The sequence below is a fragment of the Neovison vison genome, chromosome 7, assembly GCF_020171115.1.
Source record: "Neovison vison isolate M4711 chromosome 7, ASM_NN_V1, whole genome shotgun sequence".
Classification (NCBI taxonomy): Eukaryota; Metazoa; Chordata; class Mammalia; order Carnivora; family Mustelidae; genus Neogale; species Neogale vison.
Genome location: NC_058097.1, coordinates 159944912 through 159962462, shown reverse-complemented (window position 1 = coordinate 159962462; position 17551 = coordinate 159944912). Strand labels below are relative to the sequence as shown.

The 17551-nt window shown below is 35.9% G+C and overlaps 1 protein-coding gene across 2 annotated transcripts in view; it reads right to left on the bottom strand.

The window, feature by feature from the left end:
* Positions 1 to 1449: 1449 nt before the first annotated feature.
* Positions 1450 to 17551, bottom strand: part of USP47 (ubiquitin specific peptidase 47) — a 111924-nt gene continuing 95822 nt past the window's right edge. For both annotated transcript variants that reach the window (XM_044258834.1, XM_044258835.1), the window contains 10 exons: positions 16879 to 16998; positions 14410 to 15187; positions 9788 to 9963; positions 9349 to 9429; positions 7477 to 7592; positions 7003 to 7121; positions 4844 to 4974; positions 3068 to 3115; positions 2845 to 2975; positions 1450 to 2025 (listed from right to left, as the gene is read on the bottom strand). In XM_044258834.1, the coding sequence (XP_044114769.1) occupies positions 1851 to 2025; positions 2845 to 2975; positions 3068 to 3115; positions 4844 to 4974; positions 7003 to 7121; positions 7477 to 7592; positions 9349 to 9429; positions 9788 to 9963; positions 14410 to 15187; positions 16879 to 16998 (1875 nt within the window). In that variant the 3' untranslated portion in view covers positions 1450 to 1850. The remainder of the gene's footprint in view (positions 2026 to 2844; positions 2976 to 3067; positions 3116 to 4843; positions 4975 to 7002; positions 7122 to 7476; positions 7593 to 9348; positions 9430 to 9787; positions 9964 to 14409; positions 15188 to 16878; positions 16999 to 17551) is intronic.

Here is a 17551-nt window from a genome sequence, read left to right as displayed (position 1 = left end):
AAACTTCATTTATTAACCCCTATATTCCCAGGAAGTAAGCCTGTATTAGAGCCAAAGGGCTGTTGTGTTACATCAGAAAATCCAAGTGATCTGAAAGACAATGCACCACAAATGCTTCCAAGTTTTTCCTCAGAGAACACCAACTCCACTAACGTAAACTTGGAACGTACTTCAGTGAAATTCCCCTCACCCTGTGGATTTCAAGAAACTTTAAAGGTATTATGGAATTCTCAATTACTATATTCAAACTACAGAGCCAACATCTGCTAATACTATTTTCTATCTTTCTTAAAAGGAATTAAGGTAAAAACCCGATTTTGAAATACTGACAGGATCCTCCAAAGTTAAATATTAACATCTTTTCATCTCCGGGAGCTTTCCTGTAAAGGGACCTTACAGAAATGAGATTATTCAGTACATGTTACAAAATGTTAAAGAAAACAAGTCTATTCTTAATCCAGATTCTTCATCCACAAAAGTTTAATGACTAAAATAACACAACAGAATGAACAAATGTTTTATTGGCATGTTCATTGTTGTAAACAGCATCTGGCATGAAAAAGTTTTACCAAAACCTTTTTATTGATTTTTATAAATTAGATGGCATTTTCAAAAATTATGTAGAATTGTGTTCATTGAAGTCATATTTAGCAAAGCAAAAACTTGCCAATTCGAATAGACTTTGCAATGAAATCATGTTGACTGCATCAGCCTGTGCCATGACCTGACTTACTAGCAAGTTTTTTCAACACGATGTTAAGACACTTTTGCAAAGTTAAACTACATGTAACTACAAATCAACTCCAAAAATTAAAGTGGGACTTACAAGGGTTCTAGAAGATTCAAACTTGAAGTAAATCTTCAAAAATAAATGTATAAAGAAAAAAAAAAAAAAACCTGAAGCCACTGAACAGAAAAACCTCATTAACAAGGGCAATTACAATCGTATGGGACCCAGCACTGAGGAACCTTACTGAGGATTACATTTACATAGACTGCTATTCTCCTCAATGTACACAAATGTACATCATGAATGATATGTGAAAAGAATAACCATGGGAAGTAGCTGAACTGCAATTATGGTAACTCAACAGTATCAATTTTATTTACATGCTGAATGAACGAGTGAGACGTATTCTCTACATCCATAACTTAAGTACAATCAATTATAATTACAATATTGCAGCAATTTGAGCTGCTATCTGCTGGGAGCGGTCTATGGGAAACGTTTTGATGTTCCAGAATAATGTTCTTAATACTTTGCAAAAAATGAAAAGAAATAAAAACACAACTTCACAATTCTCTTTACTGGGTTATGGCTGGTTCTAAGAATTTCTTTCTTCAGCTCCTGTTTTTGCTGCTTTCCAAAGGTCAACACACGTTGCATTTATTTCCGAATTGTCAATGAGGTAATGTGTGTATCAGTGAAATAAACAGAAAATTCATTCATTCATGGCCTTTGCACAGCTTTTATTATGAAGCTATGAGCATCCTGTTTGAGGCTAGTTTTACTAGCGGCTATGTGCACATTTGTCCGCAATAAAAGAAGTGTACTCATTCCCCTTCCCCCTTTTCTAGTAGCAGGTTTTGCTTTTTGTTTTTTTGTTTTTATTCTTTTGCACATCCCTTTTCACTTTACAGTACTTTTGACTATAGTGCACAACATGATTCCAAGTCAAAACAGTGGCCCATTGGGCACTGAGCTTCTGATTGGTGAAGGGCAGTCCAATCAGTGCTGGTGTCACTGGGTTACCCCTAACCATGTCCGGCCGTAAATGGCACTACACAGTAGCAGTGAACCATCTAATTAAAACCAAAAATCCCCCAGGGAAAATGCTACACTAGCAGAGTCAGTCTTGAGTCAGATCTTTATTTGGTGCTCCATCCAGATATATTTTTAGTGCTTTCTCTTTCCGAGGTGAGTACGTTACACGATGTCCCGTCTTCTGGAGTCGACTACTTTCTTTTTTCATCAGTTCATTTCTTTGCTCATCTGTTAACTCCATTAATTCTTCCGTTTTATCCCTGTTTAAAATATTAATTACATATTAGGTCAGTACAGCCATCTGCCTTTATTGATTTATGCTTGAATGTTATAATGCTCCTTGGTGAGAAAATGAAATCTGATGGTCACTGGTAAAGTTAAGTCATCTCATACTAAGATGTCCTGGATTTCAAACATGTTTACTAACACAGCACTCACTTCTAAAAATGGCACAGAATAACTTCCATGCTACTGCTAATGTAATAATAGCTATCACTTATTGAATACTTATGTATAACAGGTACTATGCCAGTTTTTTAAAATGCAATAGTTCTAGTTCTCATACAGTTCTCCAAGGCTGACATCATTGTCACCATTTTACAGATGAGGAGCTAGGTAAGTAACAAAGCCTAATCTGAACTCCTAGCTGCCTCAGGCTCCAATGACTATTCTTTTTCCTCTGTATCTGCGGTGGCTCCTACAATAGCCACTTGCTACATGTCCCAACCAATTGCTTGAGACCTACTGAAGGTGTAACATGCACTACTGTTAAGACTTACTATAAAAAAAAGAGCATAAAACATCTCACAAATGACTTTTTATACTGACTGCATGTAATGATAACATTTTGGACAGAGTGGGTTAAAATATTTTATTAAAATTAATTTCACCAGTTTCTTTTTACTTTTTTAAGTGTGGCCACTGGAAAAATTCAAAATGTAATGTGTGGCTCTTATATTAACTACTGATCAGGGCCACTCTATATCATAAATATGCTGAAGATATTTACAGAAACAAAATACTATGCACAACAAAAAAATGTTACATCACTGGGAATAACAAATACATTGTAAATGTACCTATAAAATATGACTGCACCATCATCACAGATATAAAGAGGCCAGACATTCAGGGTAGAAACTTTAGGATTCCAGTCCAAATCCTGATGAATATCAAGGACAGAAATATCACAGGGAAAAGTTCCTCTACCCTAGGGAAAAAAATTAATGAATGAATAAATCATGCCATTAGCCATGTTTGTTGAGCATGAGTACCCAAACGCAAACATTCTTAGCGCCTTACCTTGGCAAATTCAATATCTTCCAAAGGAATTCCACTGATTTCAGAAAGCTATAAAAGGAAACACTTTATGAGTTCATTTAAAAAAATAAATTTGCTAAAATAAGTCATCAACCATTTAACCAACAAAGAAATAGCTTGATTTTTTTCCAAGATGTAATGTTTAATATAAAATATTAGAAAAAGCAGAAAGAGTTGTCTCCCTTCCACCCTGCAAATGCCACGTCCCAGAAATACAAATTTAATATATTCCTTCCAGATCCTTTCCTATGCATATATAAACTACATCACATATTTCTAAAATATGTAAAATCATATTTATGAAACATCTCTATAGAATAATTTTATAAGACTCTAAGAATAGGATACAGGGTAACCTCATTCTCTTCATTAGCTTAATATACTATTTTATTCCCTCCCAATGGACATCAATTCTGTTTTTAAATTTTACCCAGTTACAATGTTATACTATATACCTTCATGAATATCTTTGCGTATTTTTAAATTTATCTTTTCAGTGTTTCAAGATTATATCCTTGCATACTTCTGCAATTATTTCTTTGAGATTAAATTCTTAGATGTGGAACTGCACATCTGAAATGTTGATAATGCCAAATTGAAGCCTGAAAAAATTATATCAGCTTAACTACAATATACAAGTTGTATATTGCCTGTTTTTCCTAAACCTTGATGACTCTAAGTATTTTTGATGTTCTAAATTTTCACCACTTTAAGAGGTAAAGAATGCTATTACTATTTTAACTTGCATTTCTTCTTCAACAAATTGTCTAATGAAGTTCTTTGCCTATTTTAAAATTAGATTGTTCATCTTTTTATTATTAATGTGGTGGCTCCTTACAAATATGGATCATCTCGTTTTGTATCTGTTTTAAATATTTTTCCCCTTTCTTGTTTTTTATCTTTGTTTATGGGTTCTTTAAAAAAAAATGGGGAGGGGGCACCTGGGTGGCTCAGTGGGTTAAGCCTCTGCCTTCAGCTTGGGTCATGATCTCAGGGTCCTGGGATCGAGTCCCGCATCAGGCTCTCTGCTCGGTAGGAAGCCTGCTTCCTCCTCTCTCTCTTTGCCTGCCTCTCTGCCTACTTGTGATCTCTGTCAGATAAATAAATTTTAAAAAAAATTGGGAGGAGGCTGTGTGTGGAAGGCTTATGCTTTTATATGATCTTTTCTTTTTTAGTTTCTGGTATTATGCTTACAAATATCTTTCCCTTTCCAGGATATAAAGATATTTTCACCTAATACATTTATCATTTTATTTTACTTTTATATAAATTTAATATATTTCTTATTTTTGTGATTGGCGTGAATTATGGAAATAAAATTTTTTTCTCAAGATGCTAACTGTCCTAGTACTGCTTATGAATAATTCACCCAAACCCAAGAGCCACAAAATTCCACCTTTAAAATGAATAATGCAAAAGAGGACTTCATCTGGATTCTTTATTCAGTTCCACATCATTTGGCTTTTTAAAATATACGTAGCAATTTAGTCTAGTAACTTCTAACTAATCCTAATTACTCAGGACAAATTTGATATAAGTAACTAAAAGTGAGGATCCACTTCTGGATGGCCAAAAGCCAGTGTAATTTTTCAATGTACCAAGAGCCTAAAGAAATAAGGTGAGTGTGTGACAAAGTGTCACAAGGTACAAAAGAGACAAAGGTTGCCACGTTAGTATCTGGCACTCACTTCCTAGGCCTTCTCTTAAGCAACACAGAGAAAAACACATGTTAGTCCAATTTGTTTAAAATGAACTTACCTTCTCTCGCAGCTCATCAACACTACTGCTTTCCAGCACAACCTCCTGGAAGGGATCCAGCTTCATTTCTGAAGGTCTCCACCTTCTTGACAGAACTGCAAGCTGTGACATGGATTTCATCTTCTCCACCCCTATGAAGATACAAGATTACGTCATCTTTCTCTTTTCTCTAGAGGTTCATACTTGGACTTTTTCTGTATTGCCTGACTACACAAAAAGATTTACTTCAAGTGTTATGCTTAGTGGACATAAAAGAACCCAATTACCCCGAGGAGTTTTTGAGAATAAAGTACTTCCTCTCTCCCTCCAGTCTCTGAGAATTCCTTACTCTTTTGCAAGCTTTCCTTCCACCAGGAATCTGAATTCTCCCTCCTGAGTCCTGCTGGACACTGCTCTACCAACGACTCTCTTCTCCGGGTTGCCAATCTTTGCCTCTATGTTGGCTACTAACCTCACAAATCATCTTCACTTTATCTTCTTTTTTCCCTCAAGCTATCATTAATCCCTCTTTTCACCTATTCAAAACTTACTGATTCTTCAAAACCCAGCTCAATTGTCTCCTTTCTCTGGTGTACACAAGAGCAAACTACTGATTTGGTCCTTAGTACCTATGATTTTGGAATTACAGGTTTGCAGTTCTGGTTCTCTTACAGACTATGCATCTGGAGGACAATAACTGGTTCTTGAATTCATTTTTGTAGCAACAGACATTAGCAGTGTCTGGCTATTTACAGGTCAATACATGTTTCTTAGATTTAATCATATGGTTTATTTCTTCCTCAACTATTTTGATTCTAAAATATGTATTGAAATGATACTGATGCAGGCACCCACCATCCAGTAAGATCTCACAGTGAATCCATCTCAATCCTTCCTAACAAGGGGAACTTCTATATCCTTCATAATCTCTTCCTGGCCTACCCAGACCAAGTGACTATTCTCTAAGGCTCCAGACGCTCAGAGAAGGACTCACAGTCTGGAGCACCTGCTTACACAGCATGGTAGACAGTATCCTAGTTGTTCCTTATCTCTCCCATTAACTCATCAAGTAATCACAGCTTTAACAACTGATATTTCAAACAACCTGGACCCAAAAGATCCTGAAATAGGTGAGATGTTAGTATTATTGAACCGTCAGAAAACTATCACAATCTTATATGTGAATGTTAATTTCTATGGAGAAAAAAAAAAAGGAAAATCAAAGTCTTTCTAGGCAATAGCAGTCACCAAAGAACATAACTAGCTGTTGCCTTGATATGATCTCCCCAAAGTCAACTTTTCTCTCATTACCTCCTCCCGAGAAACAGTACTTTAAATGTTCCAATGCTGAGCATTAAAACCAGGATGTGTGAAAAACACAAGACCTCTTCTATGTTACTGTTATAGGTCAAAATTGTGTCTCTTCAAAGAGAGATTTGAAGTCCTATACCCTAGTACTTCAGACCAACTTTGGAGATAGGGTTGTTATAGTGGTAATCAAGTTAAAATAAGGTCATTAGGGTGGGCCCTAATCCAGCATGACCAGTGTCCTTATAATATGGGGAATTTGGAAACAGACACATAAGCTCACGGGGAGGACATCATGTGCAGATGAAAGCACAGATCAGGAGATGCATTTACAAGCCAACAAACACCAAAGACTGCCAACCAACCATGAGAAGCTAGAAGAGGGACACGGAACAAGTTTTCCCTTACAGCTCTCAGAAGGAACCAACCCTGCTGACACCTTGATCTCAGCCCTCCAGCCTCCAGAACTCTGAAACAATAAATTTCTATTGTTTAAACCATCCTGTCTCTGGTACTTTGTTATGGCAGCTTAGGAAACTAATACAGTTATTGTTCTCAAAATCTCTGACCAATTATCAATACAACACCCTCAACAAAATAAGCCATAATGAAGAGACTAAATAAGTAACCCAAGTAAGAAATGTTAGAAGAATTGTCTGTAAAGAGTACTAAAAATGCAACTTTGAAACTTTAAGTTCCCTGTAAGGAGAAATTAATATTCTCAAAATTACAGAAAATAAATATTTAAAAGGTAAGTGGAAGCCAGACTAGAAACAGAAGGAAACATGGTATGTGATAAAAAAAAAATATAGGCTTCTGTTAGTTCCAGAGCATTTCTAACTGATATTTCCCCAGAAAAACATGGATAATACCATCAAGAACTTCAAGGAAAACCTCCCAGTTGCTGGAGATGTTAATATCTTCTTCATAAATATGGTAATCCAAAAAGACTGTGCCAGGATTCTTCCAAGTTTTTTTCCTTAGACGAAATCTACAAATGTGATAAGACATTTTAAACTATTATATTTTGAGATTCTTAAAAAAATGACATGAATCTGATATCAGGGAAAAATGAAATGTTTAAATATAAAAGTCAAGTAGTTCTTCATTAAAATCTGGGGAAAATATAATGAGATGTTCCTCAAACTTCAAATTTAAGGTCTACAGAGGAAGTTCAAAGAAATTCTAATAGTTTTGTTTAGTTCTATTAAAAATTAATTTATACTATTAAAATTCTGGATAGTATAGGAATTTTTAATTCTAGTTTTAGAAAATTATACCAATCCGTATCAACTGACCCCATAGTCTTCCTTCCAATTGTTGATGACACTGTAATTTTACTTTACCTGTCAATACTGAGCTCTAAACCACACTGCTCCCTGAGTTGAGGAATTAATTCCTCTTTTGATTGCCGTACAGTCATTCCTTTAGCAAACACAGCATCTAGCAGAAACTTGCATGGCTAGGAATATAAACATCATCAGAGAACTGAATTACACATTCAAATAGGAATAAACGAGACATTTTATTTGCACTTTATTGTGTGATAATTACAGGCCTGAGTTTAGCAATCTATCTTCCTAGGTTCAAATCTTGCCATCAGTACTTACTAACTCTGCTATCTTGAGCAAATTTACTTAACATTTCTGTGCCTCCATTTTTTCATCTGTACACTGGGGACAGTGTCTCCCTAACAGAGTCATTATGAAGATTAAATGATAGTCCTATTTCTCTTCTTATAACAAAATGACCACAATTTTGAAAGTAGAAAGAATCACTTTTATGGACTAAAATGAGGGAAATGTGTAGTAATTCCCCAAACATATTTACTCATTGTCTCAGAAGGGACACTGTCTCTGCAAACTCCAAACTTGGAAGAAACATTCACACAGAAGAGTTATGATAGATGCTCAATAAAATATCTGCTGAACAAATGAAGGCATTTTAGGAAGAGTTTATCCCCTTCCAGCAGTCCCTCTTTATCCATGGTTTCCTGTTCTGCCTTTCCAGTTACTTATAGCCAAATGGGGTTTGGAAGCAAATGATCCTTCTCCTGACAGATCGTCAGAAGGTCCCTAACAGCCTAATGCTACACTGTAATAGTCACAATGCCTACGTCATGCACCGTCACTGCACCTCACCACACAGGCATGTTATCATTTTCTATCACCACAAGAAGGGAAAACACAGCACAATAAGATATTTTGAGAGACCACATCACATACCTTTTATAACAGCATACTGTTAAAACTGTACTATTTAATTATTGGTAATTGTTAATCTCTTACTGTACCTAATTTGTAAATTAAACTTTATCAACGTGTGCATGTCTAGGTAAAAGCATAGTGTATGTAGTGTGTGGTTCTATCCGTGGTTTCAGGCATCCACAGAGGGACGGGCCTTGGAACACATCCCCTGTGGATGGGAAGGGAGGGCCACTATTACATTTGTTGTTTGGTTTTCACCCTTATCTAGGTCCTTCGTCAGATGTTATAAACATCCTGAAAACAGGGATTTTTGCCTCTTTCTTCAGGGTATTTGCCATAGCTTGGCATCTGTTGTATGACCTTGGGTAAATGGCATAATTTCTTTGTACCCAAGTTTCTTTACCTATAAAATGGGAATAATAAATACTGTTCATATCACAGCTAATTGGTGAGGATTAAAGAAGTTAATATCTGCGAGCATATGGTAAATGCTGCTAGGTCAAAGCTTGCTAAATACTAAAGCCACTCTCTGAACCAAAGTCCTGTACGAGGGCTCCACAGATCAACTGCTGTCCTGTACTTCGTGCTCCTGCACGACATGATTATTTGTAGAAAACAAGCACAAACAAATCCCCTTTTAAAAGCAGGAAATTTTTTGCTTCACTCCAGCATTTGTAATAACTTTAAAGCAGAAGGATGGCAAAAAAACAGAAAAATAAAAATCGCCTGAGAGCCGCTTCATCTGCTGCCTATGTGTATAAATTAAATTTTACCAGGACATAGCTAGTCCCACTGGTTTATGTATTGTCTCTATCTGCTTTTGTACTACAGTGGCAGGAACGAGGCAACAGAGGCAGTATGGCCTGCACAACTGAAATATTTTCTGGAAATAGTGCGCTGGCCTCTGCTTTAAAGAGATAAAAAGAAATGACTTGTCATAAAATCTCTGCACTGTATGTTTTTGTTAAATACCAAAAGTGATCTTACATTGCTCTGAAGGGTATTACTTACCTCTTGCTCATTGACCAGAAGCTGGTACACTTTAACTCTGTATTCTCCTTTTTTAAGTGCTCTCCCAAGTCTAATTGTAATCTATAAAGTAGAACATTTTTTAGATGTATTATCTCAGCAGAATAAGCAACCCATTCTCCCCACATTGTTTAGTTTGGTCTTCAAAAATTCTCTAGATTATTGACTCTTTGAGAACAGGTATATCTTTTACCTCTGATTCCCAGCACCTAGAATAGTAACTGACACACAGTTAACATTTAACAAATGTTTGTTAGATGAATGAAGAAAAACAACAACAACAAAAACAAATAACCACTAAACATAAAAATAAAATGACCCTTTAGGGTTATCTATTTCACCTTACTTGAAAATAGGGCAAGATGTTCTAAAATCTATCAATTAAAACAGACTCTAATTATTCAAAATTATTTTAATCAACCTTATTGTCATCTGAAAATGATGAAAGTGTCTCATTCAGTCGGACGCTCTCAAACTCTTGATTGCTGGCATACACTCGAAAGACCTTGAAGTGAGAGGACAAAACTCCAACAAAGGGCTCTAAATGTTGTTTGAAAGCGGCCAGAGTAATTCTTTTATCAACATGCACCATCAACCCTAAGTACAAAAAAACCAAAACAAAACAGAAACAAAAATGTAAAAGAAACCTCTTAGAATATAAATAAAACAAATCATTTGCTTTTTATTTTACTGTAAGCAGGAAAAAAGTACCCCCTTTTAGTTATTTGACTTTTAGCTCATACACAACATTGAATGGACAAAAAACATGGACACTGAGCATATGATAGGTAGAATCCAACAGCTTTGAATGTTCAGAGATATTTCAGTTCTTGTTTGTTTATTTAAGCTGCTGAATTCCAAACCAAGCTTCCAGGAATTTTTCAATTACATAACATCTCTAGTTCTACACAGTAATAATGTGGCTCTGGCTGGGGTCCACACCTGCTTTTCTTCTCCATCCTAATTAGCTCTGTCACGTCTGGGAGCAAGCCCCCAGTCTCCATACATCCACTTCTTCATTTAAACAATGGAGAGAACAGCACCTATCTCATGGGAATGCAGTGGGAATTCAAAGAGGTCACAGGTTTATCATGCTCTTAGCACAGTGCCAGTTATCTAGTAATTGCTTCAGAAATTGTTAGTAAATCTAGTTTTGGGATTTCTACTAGAATAAAAATGTCGAGACTAGCATACGTAGATGTCTGTTTATCATGTGGTTGGACTGTAATAGGAAGAGTATCTAAATGGATCAGAAACTCCCACCTCTTCCAAATTTCCATAAAAGCTCTCTTGGCGATGTAGTAAGATTATTTTTGGTGAGCTTTATTTTTTTCCTAATGTGTATTACTCTTTTGTCCTTTATAAGCCACTCATCATCATACTTCTGGAATATTTCTATTTACTCTGGTCTTCATATTAAAAAAGCAACAACTTCACTCATTTTTCTCTGTCTCTTACAATAGGCAGTACAGAATACACAAGCTACATGCTGCCATGGGACCCTGAGTCCTCTAGAGCCATAAACTCTTAAGCCTCTCTCTATGAAACTTACATCACTAGTCAAGGATGAGACCCTAAAACAAGCCCGGCTTATGTTCTTAGGTCATCTCAACTTTTGGGTTGATGCACTTTTGAGTGGACTTTTTCGAATAAATTAATGTTCATTTACTGTTTTCCTGGTTATAAGATTCAGCTCCACTATAGAAAAGGTGGCAAGTATGAATTATAATAGAAACACGGTGATGAACTTTTTTGTAATATACACTTTTTCAGGCAGCATTTAATTTTTTTAAAACGCCCATTTCTAAACTTTAAGGAGTGCCCCTGAATGTTAATAATCCAGCTTTTGGCAAATAAGCCTCTATTTATACTACCCAGCAGGTGCAACATTTCTTAAAAAGCATATAATGAAAAAATTAGTTGACTAGAAATCAGAAACCAATGAGTAGATTTCAGCTTTGCTACTGTTGCCTAATAAATGGCTATCAGTAAGTCATCCAATGTCTCTGAGCCTCAGTTTTCTCATGGGATCATTACACCAGTCTCACTGCTGTTATGACAAATGCTCAAATAAGCAGCTACTACTGCCATTTCGGTTTCTGTGATAACTTGTAGTAATGTATCACGGGAAGACACAAGTGTTCGCTGGTTACTGATACAGTCCAATATGGTGATTAGGACCAAGTGGTTCTGCAGTGAGACAGCCTGGCCTGAATGAATTCCTGCCTCCTCCTATATCAGATTTGTGACTCTGATTTAACTTCTCTATACTTCAGTTATCTCTATTATAAAATGGAGACAAGAGTCTTTTATAACCTCATGTGTCTTGGGATCAGTATATGTAAAATGCTTAACACAGCCCTGGCCAAAATTGATGGCTTCATTGATTGGCTATAATTATAATTTAGAGATTACCATCATACCATTTTTCCCATTTACCTCTTCAAACGGAAGAGTTCAGTTTCTTCACAGTGCAACCTCAAAATAGCTTTAAGTTTTTTCTTTTTATGTATTTTTTTAAAATGTAACCAAAATTGTACAAAGAACTTTTCAGTGCAAATGCAGTGCCACTTTTATGACTTTGAACTCCCTGTCTATACCTGAATGCCTGCAGACCGCAACTAGGTCACGGTGGAACAGGATTTTCCGAGAAAGATCTATTACTCCCTGAAACAATTCCTGGATTACAATAGATTAAGTGTGTTTCAGTTATTGCCTAAATCAATTGCCTATACTACACACAGAATGTTATTCTTCAGGTATCGAGTTCTTCCTTTGTCTACGATGCCTTGCCATTTCATCCCTCTGCAGAATCCGTATTATAGTCATTATCCACGTTACCCAGACACCCACGTTCATATCACTGAGGAACTGTGATGAACCAGCCTTACTTAGTACAAACTCCTGAAACACCTGGCTGCTGGCTAACATCCCCACTCTTCTCCTTCTATGCCAGTTTCCATGGTTTTCACCTTTTCTTTTCAAAGACAAATAAGCCTTCTGCATGGCTTCTGAAAGGTGAAATAAACCGTAGGAAATGGGTTCTCTTGATCGTGTTTACTATTTCAATAAATGTTAGCAGATTAGTCCACTGCAAATTTCCAAAAAGGTGGAATGAGACTCCTCAGACTGTCATTCTAAGTATTACCATTAAATTCTTAAGGTTGAGACTCTCATGCAGTCAAATATCCAGCACATCATTATAAAACAAACCACTTAAAAGAAATCTCTAACCTTTTCCTAAAGAGGAGCTACTTCACATTTTTCCAGTACCCTAGAAGGGTTGAGGGTGGTAAGAAACCAAGTAACAGTAGCTACTCGCTATTCTTCCTTTACCAAGATATGAGGAAAGTAAGGGGCAGTGGTAATAGCTACGAGGTAGAGGAATGCATACCAGGCTTACACAGTCAGAATACATGAATTTGATCCCAGCAATGAGACCCACTAGCTGTGTGACCTCTGGCAAATTATTTTAGACAGTCTGAGCCAGCTTCTTCATCAGTGAAAGTGTCTAACATTATCAATTTCACACATTTGTAGAGAACTAAATGAAATAAAGTAAGTTAGTGAGCTTTATGAAGTAAAAACTCCACAGGACATTAAAGCATTAGGTACAGAGTTTCTGTCTCCAATGTGGCCCACCAATCCATATTTTCCCACTTGAGTTTCTGCAAGATATCTATATGGATGTCACATGGCTTTGCTATTATTTGGAACTAGTTAAAAACACAATTTATGCATTTTTACAACTAATTCCATAATTTCTACCACTTTTTTAAAAGACTAAATTTTGAGACTAATAAGCATCATAGCACTTAACTTTCATACTGGTTGTCTGTGTCTTCTCCCACCAGATGAGACATAAGGCTTTATCTTTGTCATTCTTACTTCTAAAATCTACACAGGGATTGGAATCTTGAATGGATCCGGGAATATTAATTGGGTGGGTGGATCACCATATGGATAAAGAGGGGGACTCTGCTCCCACTGTCACAGAGGTAATGGAGCAAAGGTATTCAATTCAGACTTAAATTCTAGTAATGGTTCTGCTACTTACTAGCTATACATGCACTTTTGGGCAAGTCATTCATCCTCTATGAGCTTCAGTTTTCTTATCAGTCAAATGAGAATATCAGTATTTGCTTTATTAATCTCAGACAAGCTTCAAGTGAGAACAAACAAGTATTTTGAAAACTAAAATATAAAAATATAAGGGGTAATATTAATGTCTGCATTGTTAAAGACTAATGCAAAGTATTTAGCTTTTTTGAGCTATCCCTTATAATAAACCTAAAGAAAAATTCTGTATATTGAACCTGGTTGTCCTGCTAATTCTCTGGTTGTTTGTAGTCTGATGTTTTATAAAAGTTGTTTTATTTCAATGCTGGTGTTTTTGTTGTTGTTGCCTATCCCAAAGCCCAAACTGACAGATCTCTTTAATCTTTTTGTGATTATACAATTGAGAATTTCTAGTTTATACTCTGCCTAGAGCTTATGTCATATTATCAACTTTTTTTTTCCCCAAAGTATCAACTTAAAACAAAAAACCCCTTTCCCTTTCCTGACTTTCCCAGTTAATTACGGACTATTTAGGGGGCGTTGGAAGGGAGTTATCTGCATTGCAGGATAAAGAAAAGAGAGAGAATGCACAAATAAAAAATTTTCCTGCGCTGTGAATCAAATTTTCTAGTGTCTTTCTTTTTCTTATTGGTATTATTATTTACTTTTTAAGCTATTCTTTAACTTTTTACTTAGTACTTCTATAATTCTTTCCTTTAAAAAATTCTTAATTCTTTTCTCTTTTTCACTTTATCATCCCCAAGGTCTGATGTGTTGCAGAAGTCCAAGAACACTTGCTACTATAGTTATAGTAGCATCTAAAATGAAAGCAAAGGCAACAGAGGATTATTTTTATAATCCAGGAAGTTACGGGTGGTCTTAGAACAAAGTACCTCTTAACTGATTCTTTTAACTAAAAATTTAAATAAACTGGGAAAACAATTGGTGCTGTTTCAAGAAGCCTTTTTCTTTCTAAGTACATACATTTATGTCCTTCCCCAGAACCTTCGTCTGCAGCATAGGGTTCTGCTTTGAAATACATGTACTGTATTTCTCCCCTGCTCTTGCCACTCTCATCGTATTCACTATCAGTTCCAGAGTCTTCTTCTGCTGTGTCCCATGTCTCTTTTTTCCCTTCATTTGCTTTAGTTCTTCTACTACTCGTGATGCTATGAGAGTCAAGTCCATTAGCCAAAGGAATCTGAGCATTATCTGCATTGCACAAAGTGTCACTGCTATGACTGGAGCTAAGAATGTCACTGTCCACTGAACTTGTACTCCTGTCATTATTCACATCTGAGTCTGACCGTTCTTCAGACTGAAAATTTTCAGGATCAGAAGTCTGAATGTGCTGTTCAAGTTCTCTATTGTCCACTGATGCTGAAGAGTCCCTCTCATTGAGAGGTGATTCTATGTTTTCAAAGTCACTTGTCTCAGTACTTTTGCTGCTGTCCCCATTATCTCCATCTTGCTGCTGCTGTAGCGACAAGCTTTTGAGTTTTTCAGTGCTTTCTTCTAGAATAGCTTCCACAGACTTTAGGCTCCCCACAGGTCCTTTAACTCTTTCACAGTCATCTTCCACATTACCAGAATCGCCCCCAGCTTTCTGGCATGCTGTCCTTTTGGAATAAGATCCTGGGGACTGTTCAGGTAACAAAACAAATAATCTGATCGTATTTGCATGACGATCCAGGAGTTTCCACAAATGAGAGTCTGTAAAGGCCATCTGGTAATCCAAAGTCTCAGAACTTTCAACAAAGACCTAAATAGGAAGCCAAAGAGTTATGTTACATCATTAATTTTAGTGACATTCATTCTTGTTCATAATATCACCTCAATACAAGACCGTGCATAATAAATTGTAAAATTTGGGATAACATTTCTAAAGGGAATGTGCACTGTTTTCAGAGACTAAATAAAATTAACATTATGTTCATTATGTCTCTGCAACTAGCCACAAAACTGCTAAGACAGATGGGACACACACATGCACACATACACAGGTATCTTGTTTACTGGGTTGCCCATTTTCAGAATGTTTTTGTACTCCGTATCTTGCCCATTAGGAAAACAAGTTCAGCAGGAATACAGCTAGAGGAACATGTATAAAGACATGTTGAGAATGCAATACCAAAATCCAGATTATAGAAAAAAAAGATCTAATGGACAAATGACTTGATTCTAGGACAAATAATTGGCAAGGAAACAAACACAGGGGAAAGCTTTAGATTAAAATAAACTTAAGAGGCGTATCATGGACTTTATTTGGATCCCATCTGAACAAACAAATCTTATCAGAAAAAATTTTATAATATAATCAGGGAAATTTGAATATTGACTAGATATCTGTAGATATTATGGCATTTCTGTTAATTTTCTAGATGTAATAATTGTGGTTATGTTTTTTAAAAAGTTCTCACCTTTGAGAGATATATATTCAGATTATTTATAGATGAAATAACATTTCATCTGGGGATGTTTTTCAAATAACCTGGTGGTTATATAAATCAAATGAGAGTTGATAACTGTTCAATAGAAATTACAAATCAGGACTATTAGCTGACCATTTAAAGAAAAAAAATAAAGTGTGATCTCTTCCACTTTTTACCACAGAGTGGCATTAGGATGGATTAGAGATTTTAATGACACACACACAAGCACCATGCAAAAGTATCCAAAGAAAACAGAGGTGAATAAAAGTTACACATTGGGATTAATATGACAACACTAAAAAAGGTTCAATGAGATAAAAGACTCAAGACTGCATTAAGATGAATGAGACTGGAAAAGGCAATAAACAAAACAAGGCAAACAGGGAAAATTTTGGATACAATTTACCTAGAGTAAACTGATGGCATTAGGAATAAACACACAGGAAAAATGATAAATGACAGAACACAGAATGGTATCGAGAGGTGAAACAAACAAATCAATGTGAACTTTCTCTTTTCTATCAGAGATAAATAAGAAGAGAAAGGGAATAATGGTGGGTGAACCCAAAATGACAGTCTTCTCTAGAGTAGGCATGTTTCTGATTTTCACCATTAAGTACTGCTTTATGGGAGAACCTCAAGAATGAACATAACGTAATTCCTAGAACTCATAATTCAAGAATTCAGAGGACATGACTGGTGTGGATAGAAACAGTCACTAAGGCTCCACCAAAGAGGCAGGACTAATCTGGGGCTTGAAAAACAAATGTAGGGAGAAGGGAAAGAACACTACAGGCTGGGGTCGCTCATGAACAAGATATAGAGGAGAACCAGCAGGACTGATTGAGAAGGACAGAAAGAAGCCTGATATGAGCGATTACAAAGGAAGATAATCACTGAGAAGATGGGAGAATTCACAAGGTAAATTAAAGACAAATGGTGGATAGCTCTAGAGGCCAGCCTTAAAATATAAAACTTTATTATTACCAGCATGAAAATAATGAAAAACTAAAAGATGTACCTTGTTACTTCTAAAAAAGCCTTCAGCTTTCAGGGTCTTACTGGGCACAGTGAGAAGACGCAGATCATTGTAGCAGCGTTCCAGGACTATCCGCATTGTTTCAGCGGGTAAGTAGATGGCCTGTAACGGAAGTGATCTGATAAAAAAGGACTTGCAAGGATAATTCTGCTTGACTTGGAAATGTGGACAATGAGACACTGCTGAGTTCTTAGAAACAGCAGAAAGAAAATTCAGAGAAAATAATTTTTGTAGAGGTTTACAAAATTTTTAAGAATCTGTGGAAAAATTTTAGTCTTATTCATCAATTATGTTGTAAACTAGGTGAACAAAGTATCACTTACAAAGGTATGCTCTCAAACTATTTTTACGGTAATGATTTTTCACTAAAAATTCTATTCCTCTCATACTTGCAAAGTAAATGAGGTGATCTGGTTCCAATGAAACAGAATGGCTAACTCTCGAGTAGAAGTCAAGCCAATACCTGTTTAACTTCTGAAATTTTGATGAGTTATTTTGTGTTGTGTGAATAGTTGTTAATACTTTTCTAAATCATTTTCTTCTGTATAAAGTGATATTATTAATAAAATTTAAAGCTATTCTAAAATTACATATCCTTAATTTGAGGTGTCATTATAGGAATTTCACAAGAAATGAGCAGACAAAAAAAATTTAT